The sequence below is a fragment of the Pleurodeles waltl genome, chromosome 4_1, assembly GCF_031143425.1.
Source record: "Pleurodeles waltl isolate 20211129_DDA chromosome 4_1, aPleWal1.hap1.20221129, whole genome shotgun sequence".
Lineage (NCBI taxonomy): Eukaryota > Metazoa > Chordata > Amphibia > Caudata > Salamandridae > Pleurodeles > Pleurodeles waltl.
This window is the reverse complement of record NC_090442.1, coordinates 656440762-656465463: the sequence shown is the minus strand read 5'-3', so window position 1 is coordinate 656465463 and position 24702 is coordinate 656440762. Positions and strand designations below refer to the sequence as shown.

General features: G+C 43.5%; 1 protein-coding gene across 1 annotated transcript in view; it reads left to right on the top strand.

Annotated features, from left to right (window-relative positions):
* Nucleotides 1–24702, top strand: part of PLXNC1 (plexin C1) — a 449291-nt gene that overhangs the window by 400511 nt on the left and 24078 nt on the right. Inside the window, exons 23-27 of the mRNA XM_069229118.1 lie at nt 486–589; nt 4446–4500; nt 5125–5156; nt 5803–5910; nt 7908–8071. Coding sequence (XP_069085219.1) covers nt 486–589; nt 4446–4500; nt 5125–5156; nt 5803–5910; nt 7908–8071 — 463 coding nt within the window. The remainder of the gene's footprint in view (nt 1–485; nt 590–4445; nt 4501–5124; nt 5157–5802; nt 5911–7907; nt 8072–24702) is intronic.

The window sequence follows — 24702 nt, the reverse complement described above, 5'->3', positions numbered from 1 at the left end:
TGGAAACACCTGCAGGTTTGTTAAGGCCAGACCTATTGGGTTTGCCAGTGATTGTTTCTTTTTGCAATGCGTGCTTTAAACATCGAATGATCTCTGGGTAATATTGCATTCTATTTGAGAGAGTGAGGCAGGATATTATTGTCAAACCAACCTTCCGTAACAACATAAAGAAAAATCCATATGACGTTGTATGGAACACATTTCTGTCTTGTTGGCCCGTAAAACAGTAACAAATCTATGAAACACATTTAATTACAGGTAAATGTTAAGAGCAACTTTTCATTATTAAAATGTGTATCAAACAAAATAAATGCTTCTAATATATTTTATCAATCAGAACATGTGGATCCTAATATGATTTTTGAGACAAAGGATGATTTTGATTAACTCAGGCCTGGTTAATGGAACATGCATGTTTAGAGTTTAGCAACACTTTTCCTGGATAAAAGTGTAATGTTCACTTTTCTAAATCTACTTTTTTGCAGAACTTCTTGTAGGCCCTGAGCATAAAGAGCTTCTAGATTTGGACCAATCTTCTGTTACACTAGAGCATGGGAAAACAAAGATAAATACAGTACTTCATTACAAGGTGAGAGGTTCACAAGCCCACTAACAATTCATAGTTTGCAATAGAGGTTTTATGAAAAAAACACTTTTTTCACAATGGTCAACATTTACAGAAGGTGCAAACTTTGATGTCTAATGTTACTGGTCTCCCTCTTTGAGTTTTTCTTAGTAGTGAAGTTTACAAATTATTGTTCAGTGTTGTATGATAGGTGATTTTAATATCCATTTTGATGATGGTTATGACCTTCATCAAGATTTTCTAACTTTACTAATTACCTTAGCTTTTAGTCAGCGAACACAATGTTCCTATTCATAATGCAGGTCAACTACTAAATGTCTTGGTGGAGAAGCTTGCTTTAGAAGGTCCGGTGCTGCACTGTTATATTACAGATGACCAATAGTAAATGTTGAACTGTTAAGGACAAATGTAGATAGATAATTATTGATGCTGATTGCCACTCAAGATACTGTGATGCTTTCATTCTCAGGGATGTTTTCTCAACATGGGTCGATCTGATCGGTTTGAAGTAGTGAAGGAGGCTTGTAGTGTTTGTGTAGTTCTTGGAGGAAATCAAGGTGTTTCCACTAAACCTTTGTGATAAGGCATCAGTTTCTAATTTTGTATTTGTAAAAAAGTTATAAGCTCTTTGCAGTTTTGCTCTGATACCATGGCAGTATTTAAAAGAACCTGGTCTCTCATTTACTAGAAAATCTGTTACAACATAATACTGAATAAATAATTCAGTAGATAGTTACCTGAAACATTTGCCTTGGCATAGTCAACAGTCCTAGCACATTTGGCTACATATAAGCAAACCTTTAGATTAACTTTTAAGCTGATTCTGTCACCTACAGACTCAGATTGTATTTGTTATGTAGTCATTCAAATTTCCATCCCTCTCATTTCCATTTGGCCAAATCAGCAGCAATGTTTGAATTTGTGTGAGACTTTTTCTTGAAGGAAATTGCATCAAAATGTAATCAAATTACATTTTTGTGCCAAAATGTGGTTGCTGGTATCGTACATCACTATCTGTACTTAAGTGCACATCTTGCTTAAAGATGCCTTGCTGAAAATCAGAAGGACACCTTTTGAGAATAACATGCCTCTTGAGGAGCTATTTTCTGTGCAAACCAATTTCTCATTTGCATCTCACACATTTGCCCTTTTTTTACAGGAGGTACATGCTTGGGTAAAAAACCTACACAAAGTGTGTAATGTGAAATTTTACTTAATACAACATTTGGAAATTTTGGAAATTTCGACAGGGTGTTTGATTAGCCTATAGTTATGCCTCAATTGGGAGCAGGGGTCCTCAAGTGCTGACAGAACACTGATTGCTCCATATTATCAGGCAATTGTACCATTTAAGTCTTGTTTTTGTCTTCAACCCACAGGCTGACATCTCTCATGACGAGGGTTCTATGTGTGCATATAAATCTCTTTCAAGCTAGATTAAGACATTGTGTAGGAAAGTGGTGACATAGCTAAAACTTCCAATAGGTGAAAGCCACAGAATGGAAAACCATGCCCATAAGGGGCCTCAAAAATAAACTTGTACCATCAGGTCTAATACCACAGAGGAATAGTTTATTTATGCCAGTGTTGATGAGAACAGCCTTCAGGGTCTTGGCTTGAGGGTCAGCTCTCATGGGGGAAACACATAGGTGGTCATTTTGACTTTGGCGGTAAAAACCACCTACCTCCACAGTGACGGCCCCCAAAATACCACTACCGCGGCTACCATCCGTCCGCCATATTATGAGCACTGCCGGACTTCCGCCACAAGAGGGGCGGAAATCCGGGAGTGTTCATGGCGGCGGACGGTGGTAAGGTGGTGCTGCTACCACCAGCACCGCCACACCAGTAGAACGTCGTCAGCCGTATCATGACCTGTCATAGCAGTGCCCCTTCCCTGCCAGAAGACCTCCTCAACAAAGGTAAGTCGGGCTTCCAACAGGGGAGGGGGGGTGTAAGGGTGGGGGGTGTTGTGTGTGTGTGTCTGAGTGTGTGCATGAATGTGTGAGTGAGTGTGTGAATGCATCTGTGTGTGTTGTGTTGTTTGCATGGTTGTATGCATGTGAGTGAATGTGTGTAAGAATGGTGAAGTGAGTGCGTGTCTGCAAGTCAGTGTGATTTTGTGTAAGAATGTGTGCGTGCATGTCTGGAAGTATGCATGTCTGAATGCATGTATGCCAGTGTGTGTATGCCAGTGTGAGTGATTGTGTGTATGCGTGGTGCGTGTCTGCGGGTGTGTGCATGTATGGGGGGATCGGAGGGAGTGGGTGGGTGTGTTTGGATCGGGGTGGAGGGGTTAGTGTCTGTATGGGGGGTGGGAAGGTGTCAAGTGTGTTTCGGGGGGCTGGGGAGCCACCTACCAGTGACAAGTAAGTCATTCCCTGTCACCGGTAGGGCTTACCGCCATGGTTTTTGTGGCATTGCTAATGCCACAAAAACCATGAGGGTAGGCAAGCTCACAATGCCGCCAGCGGTACTGTGCCGGCCGCCGGGCTGGAGATTGATATCTCCGGCCCAGCGGCTAATACCACCATGGCGGTGTGAGTGGAGAAGTGAAGAGTTGGCTGCAGCCAACCCACTATTCTGATAATGTGGCGGTATGTACCGCCATCCCATTGGCGGCACTACCGCCACATTTACACTCACCACCAGGGTCATAATGACCCCCATAGTGCTCAGCATGGAAGAATAGATGTGTGAGTATTGATAAAAGCACGGGCTTTAAAATGTGGTCTAGGAAAGTAGAACATGTCTCTGCAATAAGGAATAAAGGAATGCCAGTAACATCAGTACAGAATGTAGGACTGATCTTTGATTCAGAACTGTCTTTGGCCCCACAAATCCTAACTGTTGTCAAAGGGACTCATTTACACTTACATAATTGGTCAGAGGATAGATTTGCTCTCATCCAAGCCATTGCTTTACAAGGTTCACATACAGTTCTGCAACCTGCCTCAGTATTTCACAGCTCTTTATGTCAAAAATACATTCTGTTCAAAATAGGTCCACCGGTATTGCATTCAGTCTATGGAAATATAACCATGTATTGCATTGGAAGAAAGACCAATGTCGGCCCTCGATATTTACAAAAGTAAAGTAATTCCTAGTTTGACTCCTAACTGTTTCAACCACAGAAACTTCAGCTTAGCAACTAAACCTAAACTCTGCATTCCAAAATGATGTCCTATTAAGCTCAAGTGGAAACATCTAGCAGTTGCTGAAGCGATGCTATGAAATCAGCTTCCTGCTCTTTTCTACTTAAATTCTATTTCCAGTAGTTTTAAGTGAAACTAGGGAAGCCATGTTCTTAGTCTGAAAATGAGTTGACTGTTGGAAATACTTGCTATATCTTCTAGAAGGCTACTTTGATATTTTATATACGTATATGCTATATGTTATTTTGGCCTATAGGGTTTGATTATGGCATACACAATGCCGATAGGCACTGCCATTTTGTTTGAATTGGAGAAATAATCATAAACTAAAGTAAAATCCAGTACAGCGTTTTAGTTTCCAACTTCCTCAGATATTATTTGGATTAAAAATATTTCTATCTCAATGACACTACGTGTTTCACAACTCAAAAGCATCATCACTGAAGAATATGATTGGAATGTATGATCAGTGCAGCTATGAGATACCTTACTGACTTCTAACATCTATTCACCATCCAAGGTAAAGGTGTAGAGACAATAACTGTTTGATTTACAGGCCACTGGCATTTAAAGCAATACATTTCTATGATGGTCTTTAAAAAGATAAAACATGTTAATCATGCATTATTTCACAAACTTTAGAAGCATACATGGTTATCACTTTTTGTTGTACTACATTAACAATGGCAATCTTCTTCTTTCAGCTATCAGAAGGATCAACTATCAGTGTCATTAAAAAGAGCAGCAGTTGTACATCCGGTAAGCACGACCTTTAATTATTCTGACTCATTCTGAAATGGAACACCTTCCTGGCCCATAGAATCCCCCTGTGTTGTTTCATTCTATGGCGTGGATTATGGATTGATTAATGGGCAGGAAGATTCTGGATTATTTAGGGGTCCCTGCCTCTTTATAATTGTTTCTTGCCCTGGTTGTACACATGTGCTTTTTAGGAGTACTGCACCCCACCAAAGGAGCTTACTTGAGGCAGCCTACAGCTCATTCTGGGTACCCCTTTTTCTGATACCCTTATCACCGGGCCCATTGACCGAGCTTAAGTACTTTGTGTTCACCACCATGCATGTACACATGCTTTTCTGTGTCCACATGTGGTCTAAGTCTTTGTAGCTGGGTGTTTGTAAAAAAAAACTCCATCTATTCCTGCATACTAACTTCTGTAAATCAATGGAGTTTCAGTGGGTCTGAACAAATATCTACGCACTGCTATAAGGGACCTAAACACATTGGCTTTAATTCAGGAAGTACTGGTCCCAAAATCTATCTGACTGGACCTTTACAGTCGTTCTGACAGTCATATGAAGACATCATCTGACCAGGCTTTAATGCTGAATAATCTTATTTATATGTTTTCAATTTCAATAGATGGGGAGTACACAGATGACTATTGCCACTTGGTAAGTTGAATAATTGGTTGATTGTGGTGTTTTTTAAGAAACTGGATAACCTCTGAAGACTTTGCTGCTAGTGCTGACCAAACAACTAGATATGATTCAAGACCTTAATTTGTTTTCAGCCACATGCACTTTGGGAATCACTAATCCCATGTTTTACATATGCCAGCAACCAGCAGTTCACCTATACTGTGCACTGGTGTCAACATTCGTGCCTGGGTGTTTGATAATGGTATTTGAAATTGGTGCTTATCAAGGGCAAAATGAGCTAGGAAGCCAAGGATTGCTGTGCATAACAGACATAAATACCCTTTATTAGTTGTTTTGGAAAATGGATGTGCACAACAAATTAGTAAAGCAGGGGGATATGTTGATAACCTTTACATTTGCACTTAATTTCCTTCTAAAGTTTTTTTTTCTTGTGTTTGTACGTTTCAGAGCTCTGCAAGACATCATTTCTGTGTAGGACTGACTTGGCCTCTGAAACTTTAAGCATTCCCCATTTAATATACTCATGGATTTTGTATCTGAAATAAAGTACTGAACTGATGCTGTTTCTTTCATTATGCTGAGGATTTTGAGACACAATTTGCATGAAAGTCACTGTACAGAATACTGTGGTAATAACTCTGCTTGTACTGTCTTTCAGATTTTGCCTGATATAGAAGAAACAGAAGATATACAGGGAGCACCTCACAAAGGAAAACAAAAATTTAAAGTGAAGGAAATGTACCTCACAAAGCTTATCTCTACCAAGGTAATGAATGACTGTCATAGAACATCAGCCTTTGGAGTCACCATGAGATGTGCTAGTTACATTAAGATGTTAGAATACCAAAGAATTCTTACTCGTGATTATTATTATTATTATTATTAAACTATAGAGCGCATGGCTACCCGGGCTTTGCAGCACTAACACATTCAGATTTCCTGTGATCCTTAAACACCATTTCTCAACACATGAGATTTGCTGGATTTGGCCTACATCAGTGCTTGACTAAAATATATTTTTGCATGAGACATAGGACTTAGATTTGAATTCTGGTTAATCAACATAAATAAGTTAATTTTGAAATTGTGTAGTTCCACAGTTTAGGTTTTGTGACCAGGAGTCCAGCAATGATTTTAAGCCACTATAGATCACAAATGGCGCAGCTGGCTGATCACCGATGCATTTAATATACTTTTTGACTTGAGTGGGGCAAAAGGGGATACCTTTTCTAAGGGTCCTCATCTTCATCTAGTAGATAGATAATGTTATCTCACTGGTAGATTTCTGGTCCCTTCTTAATACTTGAGGGACCTTGTCCAGCAGGGTTGGCTGCCTCTGTTGAGACAAATGGCTAGGCAAAATATTTCAGTTGAAATTTGGAATAGGCGCAATTTGCAGTTTTTTCCTGCCAGTTGATTTTAGTAGCGTTGTCAGGGATTGGCCAATGTAATTACCTTAATTTTTAATTGCATTAGGTTAAATGCATTGCCTAGACATCTGACAATGCTCTTGAACACATCTTTACCTAAAGGGGTGCTTGCCTGAAAAGTCCTCATGACATTCTAGCAGGCAGATGCCAAGCAATGGGTCCCTTGCCGGGGAAATTGCTTTCTTGCTCTGTCAGGGGCAGTGTAATTAACTTATTGCATGGATGTATCATTATGATCATTATATTGGCAGCCTCGATAATGCAGAACTCCACAAGTGTTAATTGTTCCTCGCATTCCTCTTGTAATGAAGAATTCTTGTGTTTCGGGGCATTGTGCTTGCCTTCAGCCTTTCTTTTAATCAGAAGCATGCGGATGTGAAATCAACCAAAAAATGCGGACTGGTTATGGGTTCTTCAGACGAGTACAGTTAATTAAAAAAACAAAATATTCTCCCACCTCTATTGAGGTCTCCCTGAAGTAATTATTTAGGTCTTAAGTTTAGGAATTCAGTCTTTGATCTGTTCAGACTTGGGATGCGCTCACCAAACTAGCCTTGAGTATTGATTGGATATTTTTCAAGTGTTCCGATAAATAAGAGGCTTTGGGAACACCAAAACCCTTTTCCAAGGTTTTCAGAATCATTAAAAGGTTTAAAGGAAAATATCCCAAATCGGTATTTGGAAGGGGTGGGTTTAGGCCATCCCTTCCAAATACTGATTCCTTATGGTATGTAATAATGTTTTGCAACCTAAATCCAGTCACAAAACATTAATATTAACACACAGGTAGTGGTACCCATTTCATTTGTGAATTTTGACAAAAAATTTTTTTCGGAGTAGGCATCGGTCCCATAGACAACTGCCTGGTCTTAAAAAAGTTTGTACAATGCTTTTTAATGCATCTGTTTTTCTTTAAGGAAAACAGGCTGCTTAAAAAAGATTGCTTTCACAGCCACAAACATGGTGATCTACTGACCTTGATGGGAGTCAATCATGGTGGGCAGCAGTTTGTGACTTCCACTATTAATTCTCATAGGATAGGTCGAATTGCGACCCACTACAATTTTGCATTTTGTGAACTGACCTATTAGTACATAGTTCCATTTGCGAGATACCAATGCATTCGATAAAGGTTGGTGCACAAATTGCATCCACGTTTACCAAATGCATTCTTAGTACATAAGGCCCTAGGTGCCATTTTTAAATGTGCACAGATGTAATTTATGCTCTTGAACTACCTAATGCACACATTGGGAGTTGAAGGTATGGCTAGTCACTTCGATAACAGGTTTCTTCAGAATACTATATTCCTTCCACTTCCTTTTCCCCACAGGTAGCTGTTGACTCAGCAGTTGAAGCGCTCTTCAGAAGTATTTGGGGTGTGTCCGGAAACAGAGTGCCTGTTGCCATAAAATTCTTTTTCGATTTTCTGGATGCCCAATATGAAAACAAAAAAATCAATGACCCTGATGTACCACACATTTGGAAAACCAACAGGTATGTATGATATGTGCTTAAGTACAGCTTAAGCTCTTTCCACCGCAAAACAATTCTTGCAAATATAGTTCAGTTGTATTTATAGCATGCTCAACTTTGGGCCAGTGCAATTCTTCTGAGCTCCTAATTTTGGGATAAATGAGGCACTGAAGCACAAGGACATTAAGGGGCCTATTCACAAAACTGCATTTTGTATTATGTTTAGAAGTACTACAATAATACTGATAACTTACTACTAATTGTTATTCACTAACCTACATGCGGAGGCCAGTGCCTCTGCATCTCCTATCTTTCTTAGGTGGAGATCTCCACTCTGACTTTGGAGATCTCTGCACACATATGTATATGTTTTAGCAGTACGTGTGGAAGGGGGAGTGGCTGAAAAATGGGAAATATTTCCTACTTTTCCCTATGCTTTACCATATGTAGATATCTGGCCCATGGCAGTACCAAGCAGTAACTTTCTACAAGTAGATCAGGTTTCATCCCCTAAAATTGGAGGGAATGTAAGCCTACATTTTGGAGTAACTTTACTCTCGTAACTGCTGATTAGACAAAACTAGTAAAGTTACTCAAAAGTGTAAAATGCAAGTTTACCTTTGTGAATTCCCCCCCTCGTCTTTTGCCAAGGCTCGCTCAATGAAGTGTAGTGAAATTAAATGACTTGCCAAACTGGTAACCAAAAAGATTTTTTTTTTTAACAACAAAAACGATGCATCATAGTTGTATACAATTTAAAGAACAAGGGGCCATATGTAGGAACACATTTTCCCATAGACACAAAATGGGTAAAACCCTTTGCTACATCTGGCCCAAGGTTTTTAGTTGTTCCCTGAAAATGTAAGACAAAAAATGTCTCACCTGACAACGCAATGAATATGTGGGGGCTAGTGGCCAAAATGCCTGAGGTGTTCGGTTTTTTATCTCTGTTTTATTGGCCTTTTATCACAAACTTAATTTTTTACACTTTATGTGTACTTATTCACCTCAGCTTTCCCATGGTGTTATGTAAAACAGTTTGATTTAATCTCAGTTTATAAACATTCCTGGTGTGATTATTGTTTATGGTTAACTTTAGATAGAAATTATTTCTGTCCAGTCTCAAGCTAGAGGTGAATATTGGTTTGGCCCCACACAGTCACATATTAAAGTCAATCTGTCCAGTCTCAAGCTAGAGGTGAATATTGGTTTGGCCCCACACAGTCACATATTAAAGTCAATTTCCATAAGTTGTTCATGAAATCCTCATTCTTCCTTAAAAAAAAAAAAAAGGCACTGGGTGGAAAGAATGCTGCCCTGCAAAACACTGCTAGCGCAGTGGCAGTTCTGATGAGGCAGCAGGCTGCAATGTATTGTGGGCCTTTGCAACGAAGGAGGCCCAAGCAGTGGCAGAGAGGCTTCGGTTCTGTGCAGGGTCGCACCATGCTGCAGAGGAGATGCATTGGTTCTGCTAGATTCACTGAAGCTGGTCGAATGCCTTAGGTCCCCTTGCAAGGGTCCAGGACTTGGGTGGCACCACTTGGCAGTGTAGGCTCCAGGTGCTGGTGCCAAGGTTGTTGGAGCCTTCTGTGCCTGAGACTATAGTCAGAAGGTCAGTCAGCTAGCCCTTGGATTTACTCTGGGGTCCTGGGTTTGACAGATGCAGATCAAGTGCTTTTCACCCCGGCAAGAGGGTAGCAGGCAGCAGGTCCGCACAGCAGGGCTGCAGTTCTTTCAGGGCAGCACAGCAGTCCTTCTTCCTGGCAGAGCAACCACAGGTCCAGAAATATATTGAAGAGTTGGTGTCTGAGGTTCAATATTTAACCTAGCTGTGTCTTTGAAGTGGGGAGAAGCTTCTAGAGGCATGCCTTTGAAGTGCACAGTTGCCATACCTTCCTTGCTGTAGCTCCTGGCTGACTACACGGGGTATGCAGCCCTTTGCGTGGAGGCAGGACACAGCCTATTCAAGTGTAAGTGGGGCTGTGCCCATCTCCTCCCTTCCCTTCTTGCCATTGATGGCCCATCCAGGCACACCTAAGCTCCCAATTGTGTGTGGCTGTCTAGGAGGAACACACAAAGCCTAACTGTCAACTTCAACCAGTCATGTGACCCAGAGACAGGCTACAGGCACCAAATGGCTAGGCAGAAAAATGTCAACTTTCTATAAGGGGCATTTTCGAAATTGTAATTTAAAATCCGACTTCACTATAAGTGAGGATTTTTCATTTACATTCGAAAGACACCAAATCTGAATGAGTCACCTGTTCCCATTTGGAAGTTAAAGCTTATTAAGTGCAAATGGTAACCCCAATTTTATCCTATGGGAGTGGTAGGCCTTGCAGTAGTGAAAAACATATTAAAGAGTTTTTCACTATCAGGACATGTAAGACTTCAAAGTATAGGTCTAACTTTTTGAATACACAGCACTCTGACCTCTGGACTGTCCGGGACTTAGCCTACGTTGACTTATTTGTGTTTAAAAAGGAAGGTTTGGGCCTGGTAAAAAGGTTTATTTTGCCAGGCCAAAATGGCAGTTTCAAACTGTACACACAGGCTGCAATTGCAGGCCTGAGACATGCTTAAAGTGCTGCTTAAGTGGATGGCACAATCAGTGCTACTAGTAGCATTTATTATACAGGCCATGGACACAGGTAGTTCCACCGTACTAGGGACTCACAAGCAAATTGAATAGGTCAATGGGGTATAAACTAATCTTATCATGTTTTAAGGAGATTATGGGCACTTAAACTCTGGTTAACAGTGGTAAGGTGTGCAGAGTCCTAAGGCCAGCAAAACCAAAGTCAGCAAAACAGAAGGTTTGAAGGTAAAAGGTTAGGAGGAAAGCCACGCCAAGGATGCCAGGTCTAGCACCCTTAAAGAGACATTCATTCATCCTCACTTGTCGTGGTATATCTACTATGTATAGTTCAAACAGTAACTGTACCAACATAAATCTGTGCTTACGTCCATTGTTTATACCTATGTTTCCAGATAAACAGATATTGTTAGTATTTATATTACATATACATTTCAGGTATATGTGAAATAAGTTTCTTATTGCAACCTTTCTGTGGTCCCCATGGATATGTCTCTGTGAAGCCGGACCTATGAAGAGAGCTTCTAATTTCTGTATTCAGCTGGGGCCCCTCCTCTCTTCTTTCTCTGCCATGACCAAAAAGTCTCCAAGGTCTAAGATGATTTTTTTTAAATATGTAGCTTTAAGATGGACCACTTAAAAAATGCATCTGTAGCTTAGATCTCTCATATGCACCTAAAACTTTGAAATATTTATTTTTCAAGTAAGCCCTTGGAAGATTGAGAAAGGTGACTTGTTTGCCCCAGGAAGGACTTAGCTTTCAAAGGACAAATCTGGAAGTAGTTTTCCTTTTACTTCTGAGCAAAAACATAGCAAGTTGTTTGGATGTTCTCTGACCTTGGAATCAAAGTATGAAATGCTCTGGGCTGACCCCCAGAACCTCTTTAGGATTCATATTCTCCTTTCCATAGACGTCACTTTCGTTGAAGGATCAGTCCTTATTCAAAATATGCTGTACCCCACTTCGAAAATCAAAAGTTCATTTTCTTCTTTGTTTTCAGCCTTGTCAACCAGGTCTTTGTGGATAATGCTGAAGTCTGACCCTGCAACTACTAATGAGTTGTTAGTGACTCTTATTTAATTAAATCATCATTGATGAAAACCTTGTTACTAAGACCCTCAATGATTACCTCTACAAAGACAGGATTCCAGTCAATAACTTCTTCCTTATCAGCTTCCATGAAACCTTCCTCATACATGATCAGAAAGCTGACAACATCCACGTCATCAAGAAACATTTTATTGGTAGGCACCTATGAAACTTCTTTCTAGACCATCTACAATATATATCAGGCCACAGGACCCCAAGGAGCTATTCAGACTTACCCAGCAAATACCAGAAAATGAAGAGGAGCAGAAAAATGATGGGTCCATCCCAGCGGTACTGTAGATCTGCATAGTATTCCTGAAAGGGAAGAGGGTTGTTGTGAAGATGGAGACACTGAAAGATGGGCATTTTTCTCTTCTACATTCCACCACAAATATTCCCTGAATCCCATGGTGTAAATTCCAGTTGGCATTTTGGTATCAACAATATGATGTATCAATTAGACATGACGTTCACACTCAGTTACACATCCTATAATATGTCAAGAACCTCAGCTAAATGCAGTATCATGGTAGTATGCTTCTGGCTTTGGACAATAATTTTACAGCACCATCTCCAAAGCATTATCAACTACTTTTGTGAAGCACTACCCATGGCTCCATTACCTTGAAATAACTGGTTTCATGTTAACAGCCACACAATCCCTATACATCCCCACAGATTAGGTTGTTGAGATGAAGGCAACAGGGATGAGGACCATGGAGATGGCAAGTTACTTATGAGGATGATGAATAGAACAACTACATCATCCAGAAGGAGGTCATTTTGAAGTGCCACCACCGTATTTTCCTCCAGACAACTTCTTGGAAAAGGCAACAAGCATATTTGATCAAAGGAATGATGTGGTATTTGCTACAGTTTTGGGGAGAAGCCAAGCAATTGGTTAGGATCATAAAAGTTTTAGAAGAATTTTTAGAAGAGTTCTTGTTGGCATTAAAAGACTTTCTTTGAATTCTGTGATCACCAGCAGCAAGGAGAAGTGGAACAAGCGGTGCTATACATAGCCAGGCTCATACAGGAATAATTTGCGTATTTGACCAGGAGAAGAGTAGTCACTAATTCATTTTGAGAGAGACACTGTTGCAAGAGATTTGCAAAGCGGTCATCCCTATATAAATTTTCTGAGCAATATTTTTTTTTGATCCAGATGGAAGACTAGAAACTTTGTTTGGATGACCTGTTGTACAGCTATTTAAGCTAGCATTGCTTATAGTACATTAAAGGAACCGCCTTCAAAATTGTGAGATTCTGATGCATGCGTTGTTTCCCATGCAGGTTTTTATTGCTTCCATCATGTTTCTGAGATCATTTGCATTCCTCTGGAACTGGGAATACCTCAGAATGTAAAGGATAGGGTGTTAAAGTGTTGTTTATGCTGTGCTGGAAATTGTTTTTACATTGGTACAACACACAGACCCCAGTGATATTACCCAATGTCGTCATAGTGTGAACTTTAACAGTGAGCTTTAACAATTAGGCATAGAGCTATTGACTTTGCCAATGCTTGTCTGCTTTTGCATTGCATAAATCTAAATCAAAATAGCCACCAGTACATCAGCACACAGTTTTCAGATACACACATGCATGGGCAACCAACTTGGAATGTTTTTTTCTTTTGCTTTATGGCTCTCATCAGGTTCTGTTACCCAGAATCCTTTGTAAACCTAAAAATTTGGCCAACAAAAACACTTTTTCCTCACATTTTGGTGACAGAAAGTCCTGGAATCTGAGAGGAGCCACAAATTTCCTTCCACCCAGGGTTCCCCGAAGTCTCCTGCTAAAAATAGTACCTCACTTATGTGGGTAGGCCTAGCGCTCACGACAGGAAATGCCCCAAAACAGAACGTGGGAGCATCACATTTTCTCGAAGTAAACAGAGCTGGTTTTTTTAAAGTGCGTAGCTGAGGATTTTGGCCTTAAGCTCAGCCGGCACCTAGGGAAACCTACCAAACCTGCCCATTTTTTAAAAACGAGACACCTAGGGGAATCCAAGATGGGGTGACGTTTGGGGCTCTTACCAGGTTCTGTTACCCAGATTCCTTTGCAAACCTCAAAGTTTGGCCTACAAAAACACTTTTTCCTCTCACAAATTTCCTTCACCCAGCGTTCCCCCAAGTATCCAGATAAAAATGGTACCTCACTTGTGTGGGTATGCCTAACGCACACGACAGGAAATGCCCCGAAACACAACGTGGACACATCACATTTTCCCAAAGAAAACAAAGCTATTTTTTGCAAAGTGCATAGCTGTGGATTTTGGCCTCTAGCTCAGCCAACACCTAAGGGAAACCTACCAAACCTGCACATTTTTTAAAATTGGACACCTAGGGGAATCCAAAATAAGGTGGCTTGTGGGGCTCTTATTAGGTTCTGTTACCCATAATCCTTTGCAAACCTCAGAATTTGGCCAAAAAAACACTTTCTCCTCACATTTTGGTGACAGAAAGTTCTGGAATCTAAGAGGACCCACAAATTTACTTTCATCCAGCGTTCCCCCAAGTCTCCCAATAAAAATGGTACCTCACTTGTAAGGGTAGGCCTAGCGCCCGTGACAGGAAATGCCCAAAAACACAATGTGGACACATCACATTTTCCCAAAGAAAACAGAGCTGTTATTTGCAAAGTGCCTAGCTGTGGATTTTGGCCTCTACCCCAGCCGGCACCTAGAGAAAACCTACCAAACCTGCACATTTTTTAAAACTAGACACCTAGGGGAATCCACAATGGAGTGACCTGTGGGGCTTTCACTAGGTTCTGTTACCCAGAATCCTTTGCAAACCTCAAAACGTGGCCAAAAAAACACTTTTTCCTCTCATTTTGGTGACAGAAGGTTCTGGAATCTGAGAGGAGCCACAAATTTCCTTCCACCCAGCGTTCCCCCAAGTCTCCCGACTTGTGTGGGTAGGCCTAGCGCCTGCAACAGCAAATGCCTCAAAACACAATGTGGGCACATCACATTTTCCCAAAGAAAACAGATCTGTTTTTTGCAAAGTGCTTAGCTGTGGATTTTGGCCTCTAGCTCAGCCGGCACGTAGGGAAACCTACCAAACCTGCACATTTTTTAAAACTATACACCTAGGGGAATCCAAGATGGGGTGACTTGTGGGGCTCTTACCAGGTTCTGTTACCCAGAATCCTTTGCAAACCTAAAAATTGGGCCAACAAAAACACTTTTTCCTCACTTTTTGGTGACAGAAAGTTCTGGAATCTGAGAGGAGCCACAAAGTTCCTTCCACCCAGCGTTCCCCCAAGTCTCTGATAAAAATGGTAACTCACTTATGTGGGGAGGCCTGGCGTCCGCAACAGGAAATACCCCAAAACACTATCTGGACACATCAAAATTATCAAATACAAAACTACCTGTTATTGTGGGTGGGGGGGCATCTGCGTTTTTGGTCCTGGACTCAGCAGTCATCTTGGGAAACCTACCAAACCCAGACATTTCTGAAAACTAGACACCTGAGGGAGTCCAGGGAGGTGTGACTTGTGTGTATCCTCCAATGTTTTCTTACCCAGAATCCTTAGCAAACCTCAAATTTAGCTAACAAATCAAATTTTTCCACATTTCTGTGTGGGATTGCAGCACCGGAACACATTTCCTACCACCCAGCGTTCCCCTCAGTCCCCCGGTAAAAATTATACCTCACTTGTGTAGGTGAGCCAAGTGCCTGTGACAGGGAAGAGCCAAAAACATGTAGAAATTGAGGGGGAACCAAAGCGGGTCTAAAAGGGCAGTTTGAAAAAAACATTTTAGGCTGACAAGTACAGCAGATTTTTTTTCGGTTTGGATGAGACTATGCTGGGTGGTAGGAATTTTGTGGATTCCTGCAGATTCCGGAAGGTTCCATCACAAAAATGTGGGAAAAATGTGTGACATCCAGCTAAGTTGGAGTTTTGCAGGGCATTGTAGGCAAGAAAATGGTGCGGGTGCATGTGAAGCACACCATCCTGGAATCACCCAGAGGTTTAGTTTTCAGATGTGTCTAGGTCTTGTGTATTTTTCTACATGGCAGCGTCCCAAATTCCAAAAAGTGCATTCCTCACCATTCCAAGTGGGACGATATTGAGAGTTAGCCAAGCTCTCATGGCCCAAATGTAAAACCCAAACACAAAATAATCAAATGTCCTTTTGCTTGATGTGGAAAAAGATGTTTTAGTGTGCGGGGGAGAGCTGAAAGACTGTTTCCAGGCCTATACTGGTTGGTAGTCACCACTCCACTATTTTTTATTTTTTATTCCCTGGCATCTAGTAGATTTTCTGCCCCCCCGGGTGTGGATTGGAGGTAAGTGCCCCATTTGCCCACTAGTGGACACAACAACTTTGGCCCCATTACCCCACCCTCTTATTTTGAGAAAAAAACTTCCCTGGTCTCTGGTGGGCTTTCTGCCACTTGGGGCAGATGGGCCTTTCAAAAATAGGCCGATGGGCAGATATGGCCAACAGTAATGTGCCTCCATGGGGAGTGACCCTTGCCCGAGGGGATGCCCCCCCAAACAAAACACACACATACACACACACACCAATCCCTGGTGCCTAAGTCATTTCTGCCCCCCCGGGGCAGATCGGCCTAATAGAAATAGGCTGATCTGCCCCCAAGAAATGGCCTAAAATAAATGTGCCCCCCCAGGGGAGCGACCCTTGCCTAAGGTGTCGCTCCCCTTGCGTGAAATTGGCGCAAAGAAATAAAATCCCCGGTGCCTAGTGGTTTCTGCCCCCCTTGGGGGCAGTTCGGGCTAATAAAAATAGGCCTATCTGCCCCCAAGGTGGGCAGAAATGACCTAAAATAAATTTGCCCCCCAGGGGAATGACCCTTGCCTAAGGGGTCACTCCTTTTGCGTGAAATTGAAAAAAAACTCTGGTGTCTAGTGGTTTCTGCTCCCCTTGGGGGCAGATTGGCCTAACAAAAATAGGCTCATCTGCCCCCAAGGGGGGCAGAAATGGCCTGACTACAATTTGCCCCCCAGGGGAGTGATCCTTGCCTAAGGGGTCGCTCCCCATACATAAAAACATAAAGTAAATTAAACAAAATATATATCCCTGGTGTCTAGAGGTTTCAGCCCCCCCCCCCGGGGGCAGATCGCCTAATTATAATAGGCTGATCTGCCCCGGTGGTGCAAAAAAAGCCTAAAAATATTTTGCCCCCCTGGGGAGCAGCCCTTCTCCAAAGGCCCAGTCCCCTTATGCGCAAGTATTAAAAAAAAACAATCACTGGTGTCTAGTTGTTTCTGCCCCCCTTGTAAGCCTATCTGCCCTCAAGGGGGCAGAAATGGGCTAAATGCAATTTGCCCCCCCCAGGGGAGCGACCCTTGCCTAAGGGGTCGCTCCCCATACCTAAAACCATAAAGTAAATTAAATTTAAAAAAAGATATCCCTGGTGTCTAAAGGTTTCTGCCCCCCATGGGGGGGCAGAAATGGCCTAAAAATATTTTGCTACCCTGGGGAGCGCCCTTGCCCAAGAGGCGCTCCCTTTATGTGTAAGTATAAAAAAAAAAGAAAATCCCTGGTGTCTATTGGTTTCTGCCCCCGGGGGGCCAGAACGGCCTAAAAATAATTAGTCCCCCCCAGGGAGTGACCCTTGGCTAAGGGGTCGCTCCCCACATATAAAAAAAAAAAAAAAAAAAATTATATATCCCTGGTGTCTAGGGGTTTTCGGCCCCCCTGGGAGCAGATCGGCCTAATTTTATTAGGCCGATCTGCCACCAGGGGAGGGCAGAAATGGCCTAAAAATAATATGGCCCACTAGGGAGCGACCCTTGCCCAAGGGGCTGCTCCCCTTATTGAAATATACATTTTAAAAAAAAATCCCTGGTGTCTAGTGGACATTTCTGCTGCCCGATTGCATCGTGATCGGGCAGCAAAAATGCTGAGAGAGACATGAAAGGAAAGGAAATGTCTTTCCTTTCCTTTCATGCCTCTCCCGCCCCACCTCCCGATCGGAAGAGAAATGCTTTTGCATTTCTCTTCTGGGATTCCAGCACGATCAGACGTGACCTCTGATGAGGTCAGTGCGCTATTTGCACGCTGACCTCATCAGACATCACTGGGGGGGAGTGGTGGGGAGGTGGTTGAGCGATTTCCCCTTGCATTCCCGACTGGGGGGTGTGGGAGGGAGGCCCGGGGGGGAGCACTAGCGCTCCCCCTGTGGGCCGGGTGCAGGACAAGCTGGTCCCAGGCACCCTGGGGGTTAAAGTACTGATTTCAATGTTGACAGATAAAGCTGTCTGCTGCGAGAGCGCAAAATTGTTGCGCTAGCCAACAGTTGTGTTATTTCAAAGAAACATACTCTGCGGACTGAATAAAGAATCCACTAATAACAATGTAACTAAAGGTTTGTAACATTTCTTTTTATGTAGGGTTTAAAAATAAGATTTCTTTTATTATATTTGGACCAGTTAAGACCAGGAAACAGTTCTTTGTGTGAACCTGGGGCGTTCCCTGGCGCTTAATTTTGGCAGTAGAGAAAGTGTTGAAAATAGAAGGGGGCATACATGAAGCCAATATGTTAGTCAGTTAATTTCGGGGGTGGGCCTGAGATTTCTTAATAATTGTTGCTGTGGACCCAACTAAAATAGATGGTACAGGGAGCATGGCGTTTACCTTGATTCCAGTTCCAAGTAGGTATAGCTGAGGTGGATGAGTGTCTCTTCCAGCACTTACGTGGAACATCACAGTTATGGTTCGATTGCCAGTGAGATAGCTTGGTGTGGTAATGTACCTGCTGCCAAGTGTATGACTCTTTCTCTCTCTCTCTCCACAAGTTTATTTAATGATTTGCATTCGAAATGGCATGAACTCCAAAGAGCAACAAGAACTGGTCAGAGAATATTTTTGTCAGTTGAAGCATTTCCTATTTTAGGTGTATTATATAAGACAGTTTATGTGCTGTGCTATTCACATTACAAAAAAACAATTTGATGAGGGGGATAAAGTGGTATCAGCATGTAGGTTACCGGGTCAAAAAGAGTACATATGATCAGGGTAATAATAAAAGTAGTTTGCTGAATTGGGTGGCAGTAGTAGGTCGTGGGAGGTTGTAAATAACTTCTTAACGTGCCTTCCAACATCAACATTTGACAGTATGGAGTTTTAAGAATTAAAATATTTTTTTTTTAAGTGTGTGTGTGTGTATAAGTTTTTGTCAAAGATGGGTTTGAAAAAATCTCTGCTCCTTTTCCTCTCTCATAAACTTATAAATAGAGTTGTGCTGCTTTCTCATTCCACTTCCACCCCATTTCCATCATAACAAATATATTTGGACATGTGTCTGGGAGCCTTCCTTTAAGTAATTGAGGAAAAAATAAACAAGTGAAATCAGGTTTGCTAAGTGCATTTTGAAATGCTTGTTTTATACGTAAACGTGTCTGGGCATTTGGTGTTTTGTCTTATCAGAAAAATCCCAGGAGGCAGTTCCACAATGTTGTAAAGTGCTCTTTTTGGATGGTCACCCCCCACTTTTTGCTGCTTGATGCTGTTGCTTTTGACCTGTAAGTGTGCTGAGGCCTGCTAACCGGACCTCAGCACCAGTGCTCTTTCCCCTAAACTGTACTTCGAATTGCATAGGCCAATTGGCAAAGGCTTTACCACCCCTGTAAGTCCCTAGCAATTGGTACCAGTGGTACCCAGGGCAAGGGGGGTAAAGGGGTCACCAGGGCTGCAGCACTGATTGTGCCATGCTAAGTGACGCAAGCAAAAGTGAGGTGCTCATTACGACTTCAGTGGTCTTTTCGAAAGACCGCCGAAGCCACGGGCGCCAAAAGCCCGTCAGTGCTGGCAGTCCGAAGACCGCTCTATTACTATGTTGTGCTGATTTTCACCCGATTTCGGGCGGAAATCCAACACCGTCAGCCTGGCCGACGTTGTAATAGAAGCGCTTTTCACCACCGGCACTGCCCTTCTAACAGGACAGCACCCACTGTATTATGATCCGTAATACGGTGCAGCGGTTTCCTGCACGGCAGTGCGGTGCCAGTGGCGGAAAGCACCGGGACCCATCCCCTGCCGGACGGCCACCTCGCCCAAGCAGATAAGTTGATCATCCGAAAAGAAGTAGTGGGAGGGTAGGGTGTGTTGTGTAAATGTGTGTGGTGTCTGCGTGTGTTTATGAATGCAGAGGGGGAGAGGGTGTCTGTGTGTGTTTGTGAGTGTGTTTATGACAGGGAAGGGAGTGTTGTGTGTGTGTGAATGCATGTATGTTTCTGTGAATGTGGAGGGGGCGTCAGTTTGAGTGCAAATGTGCGAGTGAATGGGTGTATCTGAGTGCGTGTTGGGTGCAAGTGTGTGGGAGTGCTTGGGTGAGTGGGTGTGCCTGAATGTAGGTGTGTGGTCGTATGTCTGCCGGCGACATGAACGGAGATTCCTGTCGCAGGGTGCATGACCGACAGCATTTTCTTGGCTTTGCAACCACTACGAAAATGCAGCCGGTCTGGCGAGTCGTAATACCGATGGCGGTATTACTGCTACCGCCAGGCCGGAGGTGCTCACCTCCGGCACAGCGGTCTGACCACCCAGGCAGTTCGGGCGGCGTTTCTGTGGTTTGACCGAAGCTGTAATATGGAGGTCTTTGCCAATGCTAGTCTGGCAGTCAAAGGACTGCCAGACTCGTAACGAGGGCCTGAGTGTGCAGAACTGCCAAGTCAGCCTGCAGGGGCATCTTGCTGCTTGAGTGCAACTCTGCCAACACCAAGTGCAGGCAGAGACCCTTTACTGTGCATAGACAGATCAGTCACCCCTAAGACAGGTCTTGTATCGCCCAAGAGGAAAGATGCACTATACTATGAGTGTAGACATATATGCATGGTCATAAATGACCCCATGATAGCATTCCTATCATGAGTAACCGGTGGTCCATAGGATAACATGGACTGACACCTAGGCAGTTCTCAGTTGTCCAGCTCCTTGATGGCCTGGCTGATTCCCCCCATGTCTGGTATCAAACACCTTGCTTTTTAACCCTGAGCACAATGCCCATGCCCAGGATCAACTATCATGTGCCCTGGTGACACCCTTAGTTAGTTACCAAGCTCTCTCCTGTTTTGGCAGGCTGTTTCGAGATTCCGCCACCGCAGCCAAGAGTCTGCCCTCCTGATAGTTGTGCTAGCATTTCCTCAGGTTACGGAGACAAAGGACCTGGAGAGGCAGGAGATTACACCTCCTCCCTACCAAGATTGCTGTCTTGAAAAGTAATCAAGGCCGTGACTTCCCCCGCTCTTGATATGTAATTACTTGTCCCCCAGTCGAGGACAAAGCACTTCCTGTCCTGTCCAGCCCGACAGGCGGGAAAATTAGCTATGCAGGAGGTGTACACCTCCAAAAGGCTAGCCACACCTTTAGGGTGGGCTAGAAGGTCTGTAAGACTGAGGAAGAGTTGTACCATCTTGGCAACTCTTAGGAGTAATGGGTTCTGGGGAGAAAGTGACATCCTCCCACATTAAGTTGTCACTGCAGGGGCGGACTAGCTGTGGGGACCAGTAACCCATTTGCCACTGTCCCCCACACCATTTACACCCCCTAAAATAGGATTTATGGGGCTCCGCTGACCCTCAGTTATGGCTTGCATAGAAGAAGAGGCACAAAGAAGATGCCATCACCGTCAACAAGACCTGGACTCCAGCTGCAGTGCAGAGAGGACACCTAAGAGACCTAAGAAGAACATTACTGTAACTGTGTGATTGAGGCGTGTCAGTTGTGAAAGCTCATTGGTCCCTGCAAGAGGGACCCCTGTGGATACCGAGAAGTCAAGAAAGACTCCCATGAATGGTAGTACCAGTTCCCTGCAACTTGCTGAAGTAATGCCATGCTGAAGTCGAAGAGTTGCAACCCAACAGGCCCCATGTAAGTGAGCCCAAAGGTACTTGGGCCCATATTTATACTTTTTGACGCAAAACTGCGCTAACGCAGTTTAGCGCCAAAAAAATTAGCGCCGGCTAACGCCATTCCGAAGCGCCATGCGGGCGCCGTATTTATTGAATGGCGTTAGCCGGCGTTACCCAACCGGCGCTGCCTGGTGTGCATGAAAAAAAAACACGTACACCAGGCAGCGCCGGCGTAGGGAAAAATGGCGTTTGGGCGTCCAAAAATGGGGCAAGTCAGGCTGAGGCAAAAAAAACGTCTTAACCCGATTTGCGCCATTTTTTTTGGGCGCCCAGACGCCATTAACATGACTCCTGTCTTAGCAAAGACAGGAGTCATGCCCCCTTGCCCAATGGCCATGCCCAGGGGACTTCTGTCCCCTGGGCATGGTCATTGGGCATAGTGGCATGTAGGGGGGCACAAATCAGGCCCCCCTATGCCACAAAAAAATAAAAAAAAATACTTACCACAACTTACCTTCTCTTCCCTGGGGTGGGTCCCTCCATCCTTTGGTGTCCTCCTGGGGTGGGCAAGGGTGGCAGGGGGTGTCCCTGGGGACTTGGGAGGGCACCTCTGGGCTCATTCTGAGCCCACAGGTCCCTTACCGCCTGCCCTGACCCAGGCGCTAAAATCCGGCGCAAATGCGGGTTTTTTAGTCCCGCCCACTCCTGGGCGTCATTTTTGCCCGGGAGTATAAATCCGACGCAATAGCATCGCAGTCATTTTTTTAGACGGGAACGCCTACCTTGCATATCATTAACGCAAGGAAGGTGTTCACGCAAAAAAATGACGCTAACTCCATGAACTTTGGCGCTAGACGCGTCTAACGCCAAAGTATAAATATGGAGTTAGTTTTGCGTCGAATTTGCGTCGAAAAAAACGACGCAAATTCGGCGCAAACGGAGTATAAATATGCCCCTAGGTGTCCTGCATCCTAAGAGTAGGAGTGAGGTTCTCTCCAAGTTTCGAACCTCTACTCCTTTCCGGATGACCTCCAGCTGTCGTAGTGTCACTGGACCAACTTTGCCACTACCAAGGCTTTTCTGTCACCAGCCCAGAAACTGAAAGCCACTCGGAGATCACCAACTCCAGAGCAGATCCCAGTTTAGGGATCAACATCCACAATGACCTCTCTCCTTAGATTTTGCAGCCTCAAGCAACTGACCTTGAGAGGAGCAGCAAAGCATTTTTGGCACGACCAGCCCCGTGATTGATAGCTAGAAGCCATCTCTGCACCCAGCGCCACCGGAAGTGGTGGCAAAGTTCCAGCTGTTGATTCCTGGTCCTGTCCCCCTAAAGACCTCTACGTCCAAAGGGTAGAGCGTGTGGCCACCTCCAAGTACCTGTTTGCCAAGCCTTGTAACTTTGACAGGCACTGCAGATCCTGTCGGCACCAAGGACAGCCAAAGCACCTCTGCACCTAGACTCCCTGGGCAGGGTAATAGGAAACTGACAGTTGACTCCTGTTCTAGGGCCCTGGAGAACCTTGGGTCCAGGTGGTTTCCTCAGAACTCACCCACAAGTGCCCGAGTACACACTTTGATTTTCCCCATTCACTTTCATGGTAACCACTTGACAGCAAGAAGTACAGTGATTTTCCAAAGATTCTAAAATTAATAACTCCAGTTGTATGATAAAAAAGTTAACTTTGTAGTCTGAATTAATATAAAAATCTGCTTTACCTTTCTAAATTGGATTTGGATTTCTTTTGGGTTGTGTCATTTACTTAGAGTCCATGTTGGTATTGTGAAATGCTTTACACATGTTCTTTTAAGAAGCCTGACCACTCTTTGCCACACTACCAGGACTGAGCAAAGTTTTACTGGTGTGAACTCAAGGTTCACTACTGGGTAACATACTAGTATTACATGATAAGACCCCCTCGGCATACCCCATAATACTGCCACCTTGATATACTCAGCCCATCTTGGAGGTACCAGTTTTAATTACTAGTACGAGAATGAGGGCGAGATTTAAGATGGCCTTGCGTCATTCCAGTTCCACATTAGCGTCATACTTTTGACGATAATGTGGCATTGGAAGGGTAAATATGCTGTGCCATATTTACAAAAGGGTGCAATGCTTGCATTGTGCCACTTTGTAACCCCTTGCGCCATATTATGCCTGTTCCAGGCGTAATGAATGCAGGGGGGGCATTCTGGCACTAGGGGGGGGTCGTAAAAATGGCACAAAGGAATCGATAATCTTATAGATTCCTTCGCGCCATTTTTATCGGCATTGTTTAGCCTGCTAATTTTAGGCATTAAACAGAGGCTCCCATTGATTACAATGGGCCTCTGGGTGCTTTGCAGGATTAGCAGCATCATTTTGTTACGCTAATCCTGCAAAATGCTGGACTAGCGTAAAAAATGATGATGCTAGTCACATTAACTACTGCCATGGTGCGCTGTATGTTAAATAAGGCCTACCATGGTGGCATTAGGTGGGCGTTAAGGGGGGCAAGAAAAGTGGCGCTGCACTAGGTGCAGCGCCACTTTTCCTAAATCTGCCCCTGAATTTATTAGTGTGTGTGACATCCCTTACACTCCCATTCGGGATAAAACCCTGTCAAGGCTACTATTCCCACCCCAGCGTAAGCAACAATAGGGGAAATGTTAAACTTTAGAAATCCCACATTTAATTATCCCTATCCTAAATTATTACAAAATAATATACATATATAAGTGAGATAATCATAAGATATATTTCCATAAACATATCAAAATATTTATTGCCATTTATCTTTAATATAAATTAGTAGAAAAACACAAATATTAAGGAAAGTGCTTTACTTTGGAAGGGTAAAATGTACTATTCCTGCTTCAGTCGGTGCAACATTAGCAAAAGCATTGGATTTCAGAGGGGTGAAATGTACTATTCCTATTCCATCTAGCACAGCATTAGGGAAAGTGCTGTATTTTGAAGGGGCAAAATGTATTGTTTCCACTTCGGTCTGTGCAACAGTAGGGGTAATACTTAACTTCACTGCCTAGTTACAAGTCTGGCAGCCCAACCGGCTTATTACGATGTTGGCAGTTTGCTGAAATAGAGACCGCCAGAATCGTGCCAGCGCCATCAGCCAATCAACAACCACCTTC